The 14,429-nt window shown below is 46.6% G+C and overlaps 1 protein-coding gene across 5 annotated transcripts in view; it reads left to right on the top strand.

Annotated features, from left to right (window-relative positions):
- Positions 1-5,686: 5,686 nt before the first annotated feature.
- The window catches only part of GLRX3 (glutaredoxin 3), a 47,314-nt gene continuing 38,571 nt past the window's right edge, over positions 5,687-14,429 (top strand). For 2 of the 5 annotated variants that reach the window (XR_008651478.2, XR_010115379.1), the window contains exons 1-2: positions 5,711-5,850; positions 14,157-14,265. Coding sequence is in view for 2 of the 5 variants with exons in the window: in XM_055245355.2 (XP_055101330.1) it covers positions 5,759-5,850; positions 14,157-14,265 (201 nt within the window). In the remaining 3 variants the exon portion in view is untranslated. Of the gene's footprint in view, positions 5,851-14,156; positions 14,266-14,429 lie in introns of those variants that run through there. The other 3 variants (XM_055245355.2, XM_055245361.2, XM_063616517.1) reach the window with 3 other exon arrangements.

The following is a 14,429-nucleotide window of genomic DNA, read 5'->3' as shown; positions in this document are numbered from 1 at the left end:
CTGCTGTGGGTTGGGCAGTTTCCTTAGCTATACAGTGGGGCATGAGCAGTGTGGGTCCCACATCATCAGCTTAAGGGGGTGCTGAATGATCAATACGGATGTTTACCTTTGGGGGCTTTGAATAGCTGAAAAGTGCCATCTACCAGTGGGCACCTGTGTATCCCATAGCTCCCCAAAACCTGGCTCCGCTCAGGGCAGAGCCTAGTAGTGTGTTGGCCATGTCAGAACATCAGAGCTCCTAGAGCTAGGAGGAGGTCCTCTGCTGCCCCTAGGCCTCTTGATATCAACAGTGACAACACGGGCTCAGGAAACAGAACCCTAGAATGAGGCCTCAGCTCTAGCCTCAGAAGCAAAAGTTTTTCTCTGACCTTCTCCTGCCCTCCTGTCCCTGCCCCTCATTCTCCTCTGCGGCTAGCCAGAGAAACTAGAATCCCTCTTCCCCTAGGCAAGTCACAGAAACCAGAACCCCTTTTCTCCAAATAATTACTCTAACTCCCTGCTCCCCAACACCCGAAAATCCAAAATTCTCCATGCTACCTAATACACCATATCCTATAGCAAAGTCAGCTAAACAAGCTGACCCCACTTTTCCTGTGTAAAAACACAGAACCCAACACCCCATCTTTTCTCTGTAAAAACTGGCCACAGGGCAGACATGGTGGCTCACGCCTGTAATCCCAACACTTTGGGAGGCCAAGGCAGGTGGATCACTTGAGGTCAGGAGCTCAAGACCAGTCTGGCCAATGTGGTAAAACCCCATCTCTACAGAAAATACAAAAAATTAGCCTGGTGTGGTGGCACATAACTGTAATCACAGCTACTCGGGAAGCTGAGGCAGGAGAATTACTTGAACCTGGGAGGTGGAGGTTGCAGTGAGCCGAGATCATGCCAATGCACCCCAGCCTGGGTGGCAGAGCGAGACCCCATCTCAAAAACAAACAAACAAACAAACAAAAAACTGGCCAAAAAGAAATGTTCTGACCTATCTTGCTTGAGTGTAGGTCATAAGACCCCCATTCCAGAGAGGGTCTTGCTCCTTTACCCAGAAGTAAGGAGGCTGCACAGAGGCCAGGAAGAATCTGAACACCAGACTGGCCTTGCTGCGTTCTCCCAGTCAGGTCTTTTTAAAAGATAAAATATAAAGTCAATTTATTAGAGTTGTCCACAGTCAACAATGGTGACCTTCTTGCTGGTCTTGCCATTTCTGGACCCTCACGCCTTCTTTCACCTTGCCAAAAGTCACATGCTCACCATGCAACCACTGAGGCTTGGCAGTGCAGATGCAAAACTGGGAACCGTGTGTGTTGGGTCCAGCATTTGCCTTGGACAACATGCTGGGACCTGTATGCTTCAGGCTACAGTTTTCATCATCAAATTTCTCCCTGTAGATGGACTTGCCACTAGTGCCATTACGGCGTGTGAAGCCACCACCCTAACACATAAGCCCCGGAATAATTCTGTGAAAGCAGGAACCCTTATGACAAAATCCTTTCCCTCCAGTGCTCAGAGCATGCAAGTGTTCTGCTGTCTTTGGAATCTTGTCTGCAAACAGCTTGAAGGGCTGTTTGATGACCCCAGGGCTTGCCATTGATGGCCATGTTGAAGAACATGGTGGGATTGACCATGGCTGGTAGCAGGGGGTTCTGGGGGGCATGAGCATCTGCAAAGCCCCCTGTGAGTTCTGCTAGCATAAGAGCATACCCATTTTGTCCAATCGTATTTCTACACAAATGTCCATACTTTGTTGAACCTAAGCATAAAAATGGACAGTTTTCCCTGTATCTTTGAGTCTTCACGTGTGATGTGAAACTGTGATCAAATAAATTTGTATATCTTTTCTCCTATTAATTTGCCCTTTGTCAGTGATTTTCAGCAAACCATCAGAGGGCTAAGGGGAAGCTTTCCTGTGGCCCCAACAATAATAAACTACAAAAAGGGCAGAAATGGAAGTGTTATCCAGGAGTTTTCATAGCATTTTTTTTTTAAAGAGTCTGCTCTGCAACTGGTTTGTGCTACTTTCAGCAAATTCCATTTAAAAGAAAAATCAGCGGGCCGGGCGCGGTGGCTCACGTCTGTAATCCCAGCACTTTGGGAGGCTGAGGCGGGCGGATCACGAGTTCAGGAGATCGAGACCATCCTGGCTAACACGGTGAAACCCCATCTCTACTAAAAATACAAAAAATTAGCCGGGCGTGATGGCAGGCACCTCTATTCCTAGCTACCCGGGAGGCTGAGGCAGGAGAATGGCATGAACCCGGGAGGAAGAGCTTGCAGTGAGCCGAGATCGCACTACTGCACTCCAGTCTGGGTGACAGAGCAAGACTCCATGTCAAAAAAAATAAATAAATAAATAAAAATAAAAAATAAAGAAAAATCAGCATTTATAAAACAGCCACATTTGAGGGGTGATTACTGCTTTTTTTTTTTTGAAAAGGATTCACTATAGCACATTTCCCCTGTGCAATACAATTTCATTATTTTTTAAATTTCAAAAGCATTCCATGCTATTGGAAAACATGCAAATGACACAAAGAAGTGTGTAATTCAAAGTGAAGGACCTCACTTTAGCTCTCCTCTGTTTCTGCTCTCTGGAGGCAAGCTCTGATAATGATTTGGGGAGCATCCTTCTGGAGACCCTTTTCTATGCGCCATTCACTGATATAGTTATATGCTTTATTTACATTCAATTCTACTTAAAAATGATCATCACAGGCCGGGCGCGGTGGCTCACGCCTGCAATCCCAGCACTTTGGGAAGCCGAGGCGGGCGGATCACCTGAGGTCAGGAGTTCGAGACCAGCCTAACACAACATGGAGAAACCCCGTCTCTACTAAAAATACAAAATTAGCCGGGCTTGGTGGCACACACCTGTAATCCCAGCTACTTGGGAGGCTGAGGCAGGAGAATTGCTTGAACCCGGGAGGCGGAGGTTGTGGTGAGCCGACATCACACCATTGCACTCCAGCCTGGGCAACAGGAGCAAAACTCCATCTCAAAAAAAGAAAAGAAAAGAAAAGAAAAGAAAAGAAAAGAAAAGAAAAGAAAATGATAACCAGAATGTGTATCTTGTTTTATGACATGGTATCTTTTTCTTTTTTTTGACATGGTGTCTTTTTTCCCTCCTATTGCATTCTTTTCATAGTAAACTTTAAAGTTTTATTTACATTGTTTTTAACTAAGCTTTTTAGTTTAAAAGAACTATAGATTCACATGCAGTTGTAAGAAACAATGCAGATCCTGGGTACACTTTCTTCCAATGACAACACCTTGCAAAACTGTAATACTACAACCAGGATGTTGATATTTATAAACAATCCACTGATCTTTTTCAGATTTTCCCAGTTTTACTTGTACTCGTGTGCGCGTGCATGCGTGTGTGTGTGTGTGTGTGTGTAGTTTGTTTTTGTTTTTGAGACAGGGTCTTGCTCTGTCGCCCAGGTTAGTGGGCAGTAGCAGTGGCAGGATCATGGCTCACTGCAGCCTCCAACTCCCAGGCTCAAGTGATCTTCTCATCTCAGCCTCTCACCTAGCTGGGACCACAAATGTGAGCCACCATGCCTGACCCATTTTTTTTTTTTTGTAGAGACTGGGTCTTCCTATGTTGCCCCGCTGGTCTCCAACTCCTCGGCTCAAGTGATCCTCCTGCCTGGGGTTTCCAAAGTGTTGGGATTACAGGTGTGAGTCAGAGCGTCCAGCCAAGTTCTATACAATTTTATCATGTTTAGTTTGTGTTCCCACCACCACAGGCAAGATACAAAACGGTTACTCATCATTCTCCCGTTGCATTTTAAATAACGCAATTTACTGTGTTCAATACCATGTATTTCTCCAGGTGACGAATACATGTGACAAGCTCCAAAAGGCCACTTTTAATCACCACAGTAGTGCTGCCCAAGAAAACTCAAGGGCCACGAATGAAAGTTACCTATGAAATTAGACATTTCCCAGGAGCCAAAGGTAAAAGAGGCCAATTTAAATATTTCAGAAAACCCAATATATCCAAATATTCTCATTTCAACATGTTATCAATATAAAAAGTATGAATGATATGCTACTTTTCTTGTACGAAGTCTTTGCAATCCAGTGACCCCGGTCCTCTGGCAGCTGTTAGCATGGGCTGAGCACCTCCTATGTGTGACTCTGATCCAGGCACTGCGACACAGACCAGCTCCTGCCCTTTAAGAACACAGGCCAATGGAGGACAAACAGTTCTAGAACATGAGACAGGCCATGGTAGAAGCAAGCACAGTGGGCCTGGGAACACCTGGCTAGTAGGGAAGGCTCTGTGGGGGCTTGGCCTCAAAGCCCAGGGACAGCAGGGGGGACCAGCCAGAGGGAGCCCCAAGTGTCTGGGTGGGAGCGATGGTGTTCCCTGAGATGGGAACCAAGAAGAGAGGCACTTTGGAGGGAAGGCCCAGTGTGGTTTGGGGATATCCAATAAAAGATGGCCCCTCCTCAAAGTTAATGGATGCTAGGCTCTAACTGCAGGGGAGAGTTCTGGGCTCGCTGTTGAGGTTTCCCTGGAGGTTGATGTCAGTGGTGGCATGGAGATTACTCAGGCCAGAAAGTGTGTAGGAAGCATGGGGAGTGGGGTACAGAGTACACCACATGGAGAGCCAACATCAGGGGGATTCCCAAGGGAGAAAGACAAGCCAGGGACCACCCAAGGAGTCCAGGTAGGAGGACTGCAGGGATCTTGGAGCCAGGCCCCCAACCCAGTGGACCTACCCAGCCCCTTCTGTTCTGAGGTTACAATAGGTGATGGCTCTATGGGGCTGCAATGAGCGGTGGCATGCGCGGAGGGCCAGGGGAGGACGGACATGCTGTGGGCTCTAGGTTCAGGTCCCAGGACTGAATTGGAAGCACCCTGTCTGTGTTGAAGTTCAAGATCTACCACTTCTGTTCCCAGACCTCCCAGTTCTTCTTCACCTTTATGCAATTTCATTTTTGATAATTTCAGCTTCCTAAATGTACACATCTGACTTCACTTTCACTCGCATGTCTCACCCCCACCCCTCCACCGGCCCCTTCTCACTATTACAGACCCAGGAGACACAGGAAGTGCAAGGAAGGTCTGGAGCCCCAAAAGCCAGGAGCCTCAGGAGTCAGGTGTCCTGACAGCCAGGAGCCCTGACACCCAGGAACCCCAACAGCCAGAAGCCTCTACCACCAGGAGGCCTGACAGCAAGGAACCCCGACACCCAGGAGCCCCTACTATAGCCAGGAAACCAGGAACCCTAACACCAGGAGCCCTGACACCCAGTCACCCCAACAGCCAGGAACCCAACAGCCAGAAACCTCTACCACCAGGAGGCCTGACAGAAACCCCGACACCCAGGGGTCCCGACAACCAGGAGCCATTACGGCCAGGAGCCCCGACAGCCAAGAACCCCCACAGCCAGGGGCCTCGACGGCCAGAATCCACTACAGCCAGAAGCCCTTATAACCGGGAAGCTCCATAGCCAGGAGCCTCTACAGCAGGAGCCCCTACAGCCAGGAGCCCCGACAGCCAGGAGCCATAACAGCCATGAACCCCAGGAGCCAGGAGGCCCGCAGCGGAGTGCCCAGACTTGGCAGGGTCAGAGCCCCCCCAGCAGGATCCAGAGCCCGCTGCCGAAGCCCCTTCTGGGATTTCTCAGGCTCTGCTGCCTCAGCGCAGGCAGGGGCGGGGCTTTCCCTCGCGCAGCCGCTCAGCTCTCCGCGGCCCCGCCCACATCCGGCCGCCGGCACTGGATTGCTCCTGTCTGGCGGCGGCAGCATGGCGGCGGGGGCGGCTGAGGCAGCTGTAGCGGCCCTGGAGGAGGTCGGCTCAGCCGGGCAGTTTGAGGAGCTGCTGCGCCTCAAAGCCAAGTAAGCGGGGCGGCGAGCGGCAGGAGTGAGGAGACGGAGCGGGAGCGGCCGCGAGACCGGGCCGGTGTGGGGCGGCGGGTGGCCCAGCCTGGCTCCTTGGCGCCCGGCTCCCTTCTGCCTCGGGGGACCGGGCCCGGCGCCACCCGTAGACTCCCCCGAGCCTCCGCGTGAGTGGCCCGAGCCGCGGGTTCCCCGCCCCGGAACAGCGAGCAGGGCGCGAGGCACGCCTCGCAGCCCCGGCCCCAGCCCTGGGTCCGACCTCGACTGAGGTCCAAGCCCGGGGGACGCGACCTTCCCGGCCTCTGGCCTGGGCGGCCCTGCCGCGGGAAGACGGCGGTGGTGACTCAGCCGTGCCGCAGTGGCGGGGCGGGGGACGGGGCGGCGCCGAGACCCCGGCCCTTCGCGCCACGGAGCGGGGACCCACGGCTGCGGGCTCCACCTTTGCTGTGCCCGCCGGGAGGGAGCGGCAGGCTCGGCGTCGGTCCATTGCTCTTCAGCCTCCCTTCAGGAACGCCCCTGTCGCAGGAAGAGCCGCTAGGGAAGGCCCCGCTGCATTAGCTAGGCCTGGCTGCCTTTTGAAGTTAGCCTTAAAGTTTGTTGGTCAGCAGGTAGCCTCAGTCTTCAGACTTAACCTGTTGCCGGAGACAGAGATTTCCTGTTCCATGAACTGGTGTAGTGAGAGTCTGTTCAGATTTGGCGCCGGTGTCGTCTTCAATCCCTGGGAAGACTACAAAAGGAGATCCATAGGAATGCATAGAAAACGTTTTCAGGGTGGACTAGAAGCTCTGAACTGCAAGCATGCTTACGAGTAAATGCTTACTAGCGTGCGTGCCTGCAGGGAAAGGTCTGCACGTGGACTCTCCGTGATAATACCACCTCACATTGTAGACTACTCCAAGGACTTGAGTTGTTCTCTTAGTTGTATTGTTAGCGGTTGTTATGGGAACTCTTATGTCGGATTGCCCGGGATCCAGTCCCACCGCAGCCACTCACTAGCCATGTAACCCATGGGCACGTTTCATACCCAAGCCTCAGTTTCCCAACGGTGACATAGGTTAGCACCTGTTAGTACCTCAGGGTGGTTGCGAGGGTTAAATGAGGTGACGTATGTAAAATACAATTAATACAATGCCTAGTATCAGGAAGCACTCAGTAGATGTTGGCCCTTAGTATTTCAGTAGGAAGTAGAATGGTTCATGGAATTCACAGGCAAAAAGCTTTTTGTTTTGATTTTTTTTTGAGACGGGGTCTGACTCTGTCACCCAGGCTGCAGTGTAGTGGAGCGATCACGGCTCCCTGCAGCCTCCGCCTCCCAGGCTCAAGTGATCCACCCACCTCATCCTCCCGAGTAGCTGGGACCACAGGTGCTCACCACCACGCCCGGCTAATTTTTATATTTTTTTTATAGAGACGAGGTCTCGCCATGTTGCCCAGCCTCGTCTCGACCTTCTGGACTCAAGCGATCTGCCCTCCTCAGCCTCCCAAAGGGTTGGGATTACAGGTGTGAGCTACCACGTCTGGCCAAAAATGCTTATTGATCTAAATTTTGTTTTGTTTTCGAGACAGGCTGTTGCTCTGTTGCCCAGGCTGAGTGCAATGGCGTGATCTCGGCTCACTGCAGCCTCTACCTCCTGGGTTCAAGCGATCCTCACGCCTCAGCCTCCTGAGTATCTGGGACTACACGTGCGGTCCACCACGCTGGGCTAATTTGTGTATTTTTCATAGAGGCAGGGTTTCCTCATGTTGCCCAGGCTGGTCTCTGGAACTCCTGAGCTCAAGTGATTCGCCTGCCTCGGCCTTGTAAAGTATCAGGATTACAGGCTTGAGCCCTCGTGACCTGCCCTGTTGATCTAAATTGAGTGAAATTTTGTTGACTGAATTTGAATTAGAGGCAAGTAGTACTCTGATTTTGCAATGGAGAGTGCAGGTGAGATGGGGTGTTGCCTTTGGAAATGGGGAGGGGTGAGAGTTACTGACTAATGGTTAGAAATGCTTTATGGGGGTGATGAAGTTGAAGTGTTATTTAAACAGCTCTTTAGGCATTTCAGGTTTACCTGGGAAATTGTTAAGGAAAAAAGCAGGGGTTGAGGAGGGACATGTGACATTTACTCACTGATGGAAGCTGGGCTCTGATTCATCCAGTACAGATCAGCACAATCATGGGAGTCACCACAAGTGGCCTCTTGAAATGAGCAGGTCTTGTGTGGACCTGCCCTAAGTAAACGTTTTGAATTTACCATCACCTGAAAAGACTGTTTTGTCTATGTGTTTTATATGTTTGTTTTAAATGCTTCATGTTTTAAAAAGTCCTTAAACTATCAAAATGAATAAAAGTGTTTTTTTTTTTTTTTTGGAAACAGAGTCTCTCTCTGTTGCCCAGGCTGGAGTGGAGTGCAGTGGCACAATCTTGGCTCACTGCAACCTCCACCTCACGGGTTCAAATGATTCTCCTGCCTCAGCCTTCCGAGTAGCTGGGATTACAGGTGCCCACCACCATGCCTGGCTAATTTTTGCATTTTTAGTAGAGATGGGTTTCACCATGTTGGCCAGGCTGGTCTCGAACTCCTGACCTCAGGTGATGGGCCTGCTTCCCAGCGTGCTGGGATTACAGGCATGAGCCACTGCGCCCGGCCAAAATGGATAAAAGTTTAAATGTAAATACCATTTGGATGTATCCTTGCCACTGGCCTGTACTTGAAATGACCCAGGAAACAATGTACAGTTTCCTTAGTGACTAGTTTAAACGGACACATGATAAATGATGTGTGGCATCTGGGGAAGGAGCAAATTTCTGCAGCTTTTTTGGTGACGATGGAGACATTTAAAAATATTATGGTGGCTCACACCAGCAAACCCAGCACTTTGGGAGGATGGCTTGAGGCCAGGAGTTTGAGACTAACTTGGAGAACATGGTGAGAACCCGTCTCTACAAAAAATAAAAAAAGTAGCCAGGCATGGTGATGCATACCTGTAGTCCCCAGCTACTCAGGAGGCTGAGATGGGAGGATTGTTTGAGCCCAGGAGTTCCAAGCTGCGGTGAGCTATGATCCTGCCAGGGTGACAGAGTGAGACCCTGTCTCAAAAAACAAACAAAAAGTGCCCGAATTTTAGTACTTGTGTTGATGTAATAATTTTAAATCTACTTTCCAAATCATCGCTTCTCCAATTTTAAAATTTGACATGAATTGAAATTTTTTTCTTTTAAGTAGTTGCATCAGATATTTACATAAGTTGCTGAAATCTCAGCTGGTTTGTACAATGGGGTTATTAATATTCATTTGCAGAGTAATTAAGCAGGTTTAGTATATGATATGTTTAATAAACAGTAGCTGGTATTATCTGCAGATGGATGTAGTAGCAGAATACTGTAATAATTGAAAAACAACTATTTGCTGATGAAGAGCTGAAGTTTATTACATTGTCTGAAGTTCCATTAGTCAGGATTTGAATGTGGTTTTTGTCTGATGGTTTTTCTCCAACCGTGCTGCAGGCGTATGGGGCTATCCATTAAGATGGAAAGAATACTGTAACATATAATCCAAAAGGGGATAACGTTTATATTTCTTTCAGATATAGTATGTCCTTATAATACTGGACATTATGTGCTTAATTGAGAAATGGAAGTTAAGCATTGAATAGGAGAATATTGTGGATAATTTCAACTAACAATATCATGTTTTAATGTTTTATATTTTCGTTTCATCTTCTCAACATCCCAGAGTATTGGTTATTGCTATTTTACAGATGTTGGAAGTTAAATTACTCTTCAAAGCCATGTTAGTAATAATGAAACTGAAATGAATTCAGTTTCTATGGCATACTTTCTTCTTTTCTTTTTTACTTATTTGGGCTTCTACTGTTATAAAATTTGGTAACCTACTTTAATTTTTGAAAAATGTAGTTATATTAGTATTTTCCTGTGGCATTGGAAGTTCTTTGAAAATTTGATTTGTAATGGCTTTATAATATTTTCTTATGACCATTTAAAAACTATTATTGACCATCAGAAATTTTTCTGATTTGCTACGTAAAATAGTGGGAAAATATCCATATACAGAAAATCTTTGTCTCTTAATTACTTCCTTAGGATTGATACTTATGTATAAGAAATTTCTGAAAGGTCCCAATTTAATTTTTACCAGCAGGACATGAAAGTACTTCTCGTCATCCTTTTTATCATTGAATATTATGATTTAAACAGTCCTTTTGTTGGCTGGACATGGTGGCTCATGCCTGTAATCCTAGCACTTTAAGAGGCGAATGCAGGCAGATTGATTGCTTGAGCCCAGGAGTTTGAGACCAGCCTGGGCATTGGCCGAAGCCCAACTTAAGAACAAAATATGTCTGTAGTCTGGGAGGCTGAGGTGGGAGGATCACCTGAGCCCAGGAAGTCGAGGCTGCACTTGCCTCGCACTCCAGACTGGGCATTAGAGTAAGAACCTGTCTCAAAGAAAAAAAATTTTTTTTTTTGGTCAATTTGGTGGAAAATGGTATCCCAGCTTTAAAAAGAAATTGAAGTATTACATACAGTAACAAAGTGCACAGATCTTAATTGTCAGATGTGATGAATTTTCACAATTGTATACACACCGATAACCACCATTCACAGGAAGAATATAGAACCCAGGAAGTTTTCTGTCCCCTTTAGCCGAACGACTGATTTCTTACTGTCACTGTAGATGAGTTTTCCCTGCTCTTGGACTTTGTGTGAGTGGAATCATACAGTTCTTTGTCTGTGGCATCTTTTGCTCACATATTTTCGAGCTTCATCTGTGTCATTGCTTGTGTCTGTTGTTGGTTCCTTTTTACTGCTAAGTTACATTCTGTTGTATGAATGTCTGTCACTTTCTCCTATTGGCGGACATTTGGCTAATTTCCAGTTTTGCGTTATTATGTATCGGGCTGCTGTGAGCATTCTTGCATGAGGCCTCTGTGAGCCTCTCTTTTGTTCTTGTCATCCTTAGGCAATGGACAAAAAAGGCTCCCTAGATCCTCTTCATTGCTGGAGGCTATGGTGGGCAGAGGCTCCTGAGGGGAGGGTTTTGAGGGGTCAGGCCTATGTTCTAGTTTTAGGGACAGAATTCAGTTCCAGGGCCCCAGACAACTGCAAGGAAGACTGATAAATGTAATCTAGCTGAATGCACAGGAGGAAGATGAAACAGTGCTTGATTGAAGCAGCACAGTCTGCCGTGGACCTGAGGCCCCACCTACTCAACCATTGAAGTGGCTGAGTTGTGCTGGATGCAAATTAACATCCAGTGACTAGGGGCTGCTACAATGTGTCCTTCCCTGCCTTAGGTGGGTCTTTATTTGGAGCTTCCTGCGTTCCTTCTGTGTGCCTGTGGACACTCTCCCTTCATCAGTCCTACCAGTGGTCTCTGCCCTCTGTTTTCCTATGCTTTGATAAATGACGTTGCTTCCCACCTGAGAGAAAACAGGATTTCAGGTAGCATCTCCCCGAGCCCTCCTTCCACTCCCACCTCTCCCAACACTTACCATTTATTTGTAGCCTTACCCATTCTTAATTCCTTGGCTCCTGACTCAGAGGAGACTGCCTTCTTCTTCTTCAAGGTAAGCTCTTCTCTGCTCTGGATTTCTCCTCTCCTGCCTCTTCTGAGTCCTTACATCCTCAGCTGTCTTGTGTCTACCGCCCTTCCCTCTCCATTTGCACTATCCCCTGGTAAAGTAAACATATGAGGATTTTCTTGTATTAAAAAAGCCCATCCCTTGATTTTGTCTTTTCCTCTGCCTGTACAGATGTCTTAGAGTAGATCTCTGCTTCCTCATCTTCACTTCAGTCCTCAGTGGACTGCAGTCTGACCTGTGCTTCTGCTATTCCATTGAAGGTATTCTCTCTGTTAGTTGCCCTTTCCCGCTGCATTGGATGATTGTCACTCCCTCTTGACACTCTTCTCTTGACTTCTGTGCGACCCTTTAATCTTCCAGTACCGCCTAGGACCCCTTCTCTGCTTTACTACATGAGTTCCTTCTCCTCCATCTGTCTTAACTTAATGTTGATAAGCCCCCTGCGTGTGTCCCTCTGTATCCCTTTGCGGTGTGGTGCTGGCTCTGTTCCTTTCTTGATTCCCAAATCTGTATATCAAGTGCAGACTTCTTCCCTGAGCTCCAGACATCATACTAACAGCCCATTAAACTTCCTTTCCTCAGGTTGGCAGCTTCTGCACTATGATTTGAGGCATAGTGCCACCACTAGCCATCAGTCTCTAAGCCAGAACTTGGAGCCAGCTGTAGACAGCCTTATATGTCACCAAATCCTTCCCCTTCTACTTTCGAAATCCTCATGCTGCTCTTTGCTTCTGCTTTCCTGACACTTTATTGTAGGCTTATTCTATTCTCGCTGGTATTATTTGATCAGTTTTTACGTTTGTTATTCCTTTCTTTACCCATAGGTTAGTTGTCCTTGGTTCTTTTTGCCGTGGAACATATTTCTGTTCGTGATTTTTCAGATTTTTTTGGGAGGTGGTATTATATTTGAACAGAATTCCATAAAACTGAAGGATTTTTCAGTTGGATATGACCATAGATATCTTTGCCAAGATAATTTTGTATGAAAATGAACTAAAATAGATACTGAGTTATTAATATATTCTGTGTGTTCATACTATAAATGTTTAGAATTTTTTTTTTTTTAATGGGTCTTGCTCTGTTGCCCATGCTGGAGTGTAGTGGTATGATCATGGCTCACTACAGCCTTGACCCCCTGGGCTCAAGTAATCCTTCCACCTTAGTCTGCCAAAATGCTGAGTACAGGCATGAGCCACCTTGCCTGGCCTAGAAAAATCTTTTCTTTTTTTTTTTTATTTTGAGACAGAGTCTTGCTCTGCCGCCCAGGCTGCAGTGCAGTGGTGTGATCTCAGCTCACTGTAACCTCTGCCTCCCGGGTTCAAACAATTCTTCTGCCTCAGCCTCCTGAGTAGCTGGGATTACAGGCATGCACCAACACACCCAGCTAATTTTTTGTATTTTTAGTAGAGATGGGGTTTCACCACGTTAGCCAGGCTGGTGTTGAACTGCCGACCTCAAGTGATCTGCCTGCCTCGGCCTTCCAAAGTGCTGGGATTACAGGTGTGAGCCACTGCGCTGGGCCTAGAAAAATCTTTTGTAGCATAATATTAAAAAGTATAAAAGAATGTCTTTGTGAAAAGCAGTGCTTTTCCTCGTTTTCCACTGGCATGCCTTCATTTTCAGCACTTACTGCTGTTTCTATGGTCACGGTTATGTCTTTTCATCACTATACCACATTTAAAAAGTAAATAATGATATTATTAGTAATGTGTCTACAACCATTTTTCACAAACATTGTGCCATTAATACAGAAATTCAGTTTCCACTTTGCCCGGGGGTCTGAAAATATGGTTGATTTGCCTGGCTTTTTTTTTTTTTCGTTTAAAGTTCTGGGATACAAATGCAGAACATGCAGGTTTCTTACATAGGTATGCATATGCCATGGTGGTTTGCTGCACCTATCAACTCATCATCTAGGTTTTAAGCCCTGCATGCATTAGGTATTTGTCCTAATGCTTTCCCTCCCCTTGCCCCCCACCCCCTGACAGGCCCTGGTATGTGATGTTCCCCTCCCTGTGTCCATGTGGTTTCATTGTTCACCTCCCACTTATGAATGAGAACATGCAGTGTTTGTTTTTCTGTTCCTGTGTTAGTTTACTGAGAATGGTGGCTTCCAGCTTCATCCGTGTCCCTGCAAAGGACATGAACTCATTCCTGTTTATGACTGCATAGTATTCCATGGTATATATGTGCCACGTTTTCTTTATCCAGTCTGTCATTGATGGGCATTTGGGTTGGTTCCAAGTCTTTGATATTGTGAATAGTGCTGCAATAACATAATGTGTACATGTGTCTTCATAGTAGAATGATTTATAATCTTTTGGGTATATACCCAGTAATGGGATTGCTAGGTCAAATGGTATTTCTGGTTCTAGATCCTTGAGGAATTGTCACACTGTCTTCCACAATGGTTGAACTAATTTACACTCCCACCAACAGTGATTTACATGACTTTTAATTGAGGTGGATGAATATTCAGATCTACTTCAAATGGGCTTCACTCGAAATATCATTGACTTGAAAATTTATCTGAGTCTCAAGACGTTGCAGAGTGCTTTTATATTCCAGTGTTGTATACAATAAAATTCTAGCAATATGAAAAACTTCAGATGGTTCTTTTAAAAGTTTCTTTTTTTTTTTCTTTTTGGTAATTTATATCAGTATTTGTTTATTTCCAAAATTGGTATAATTTTAAATAAATGCATTTAATTGATTTACAGGTCTCTCCTTGTGGTCCATTTCTGGGCACCATGGGCTCCACAGTGTGCACAGATGAACGAAGTTATGGCAGAGTTAGCTAAAGAACTCCCTCAAGTTTCATTTGTGAAGGTATTTATATTTCAATGTCATGTCTTTTGTGAATTTAATTCTGATTTATGGGTTAGATTAGGGCTGGGCACAGTAGCTCACGCCTGTAATCCCAGCACTTTGGGAGGCTGAGGCGGGCAGATCACCTGAGTTCAGGAGTTTGAGACCAGCCTGGCCAACATAGT

This window comes from Symphalangus syndactylus, chromosome 2, assembly GCF_028878055.3.
Source record: "Symphalangus syndactylus isolate Jambi chromosome 2, NHGRI_mSymSyn1-v2.1_pri, whole genome shotgun sequence".
Lineage (NCBI taxonomy): Eukaryota > Metazoa > Chordata > Mammalia > Primates > Hylobatidae > Symphalangus > Symphalangus syndactylus.
This window is presented reverse-complemented; position numbering and strand designations above follow the sequence as displayed.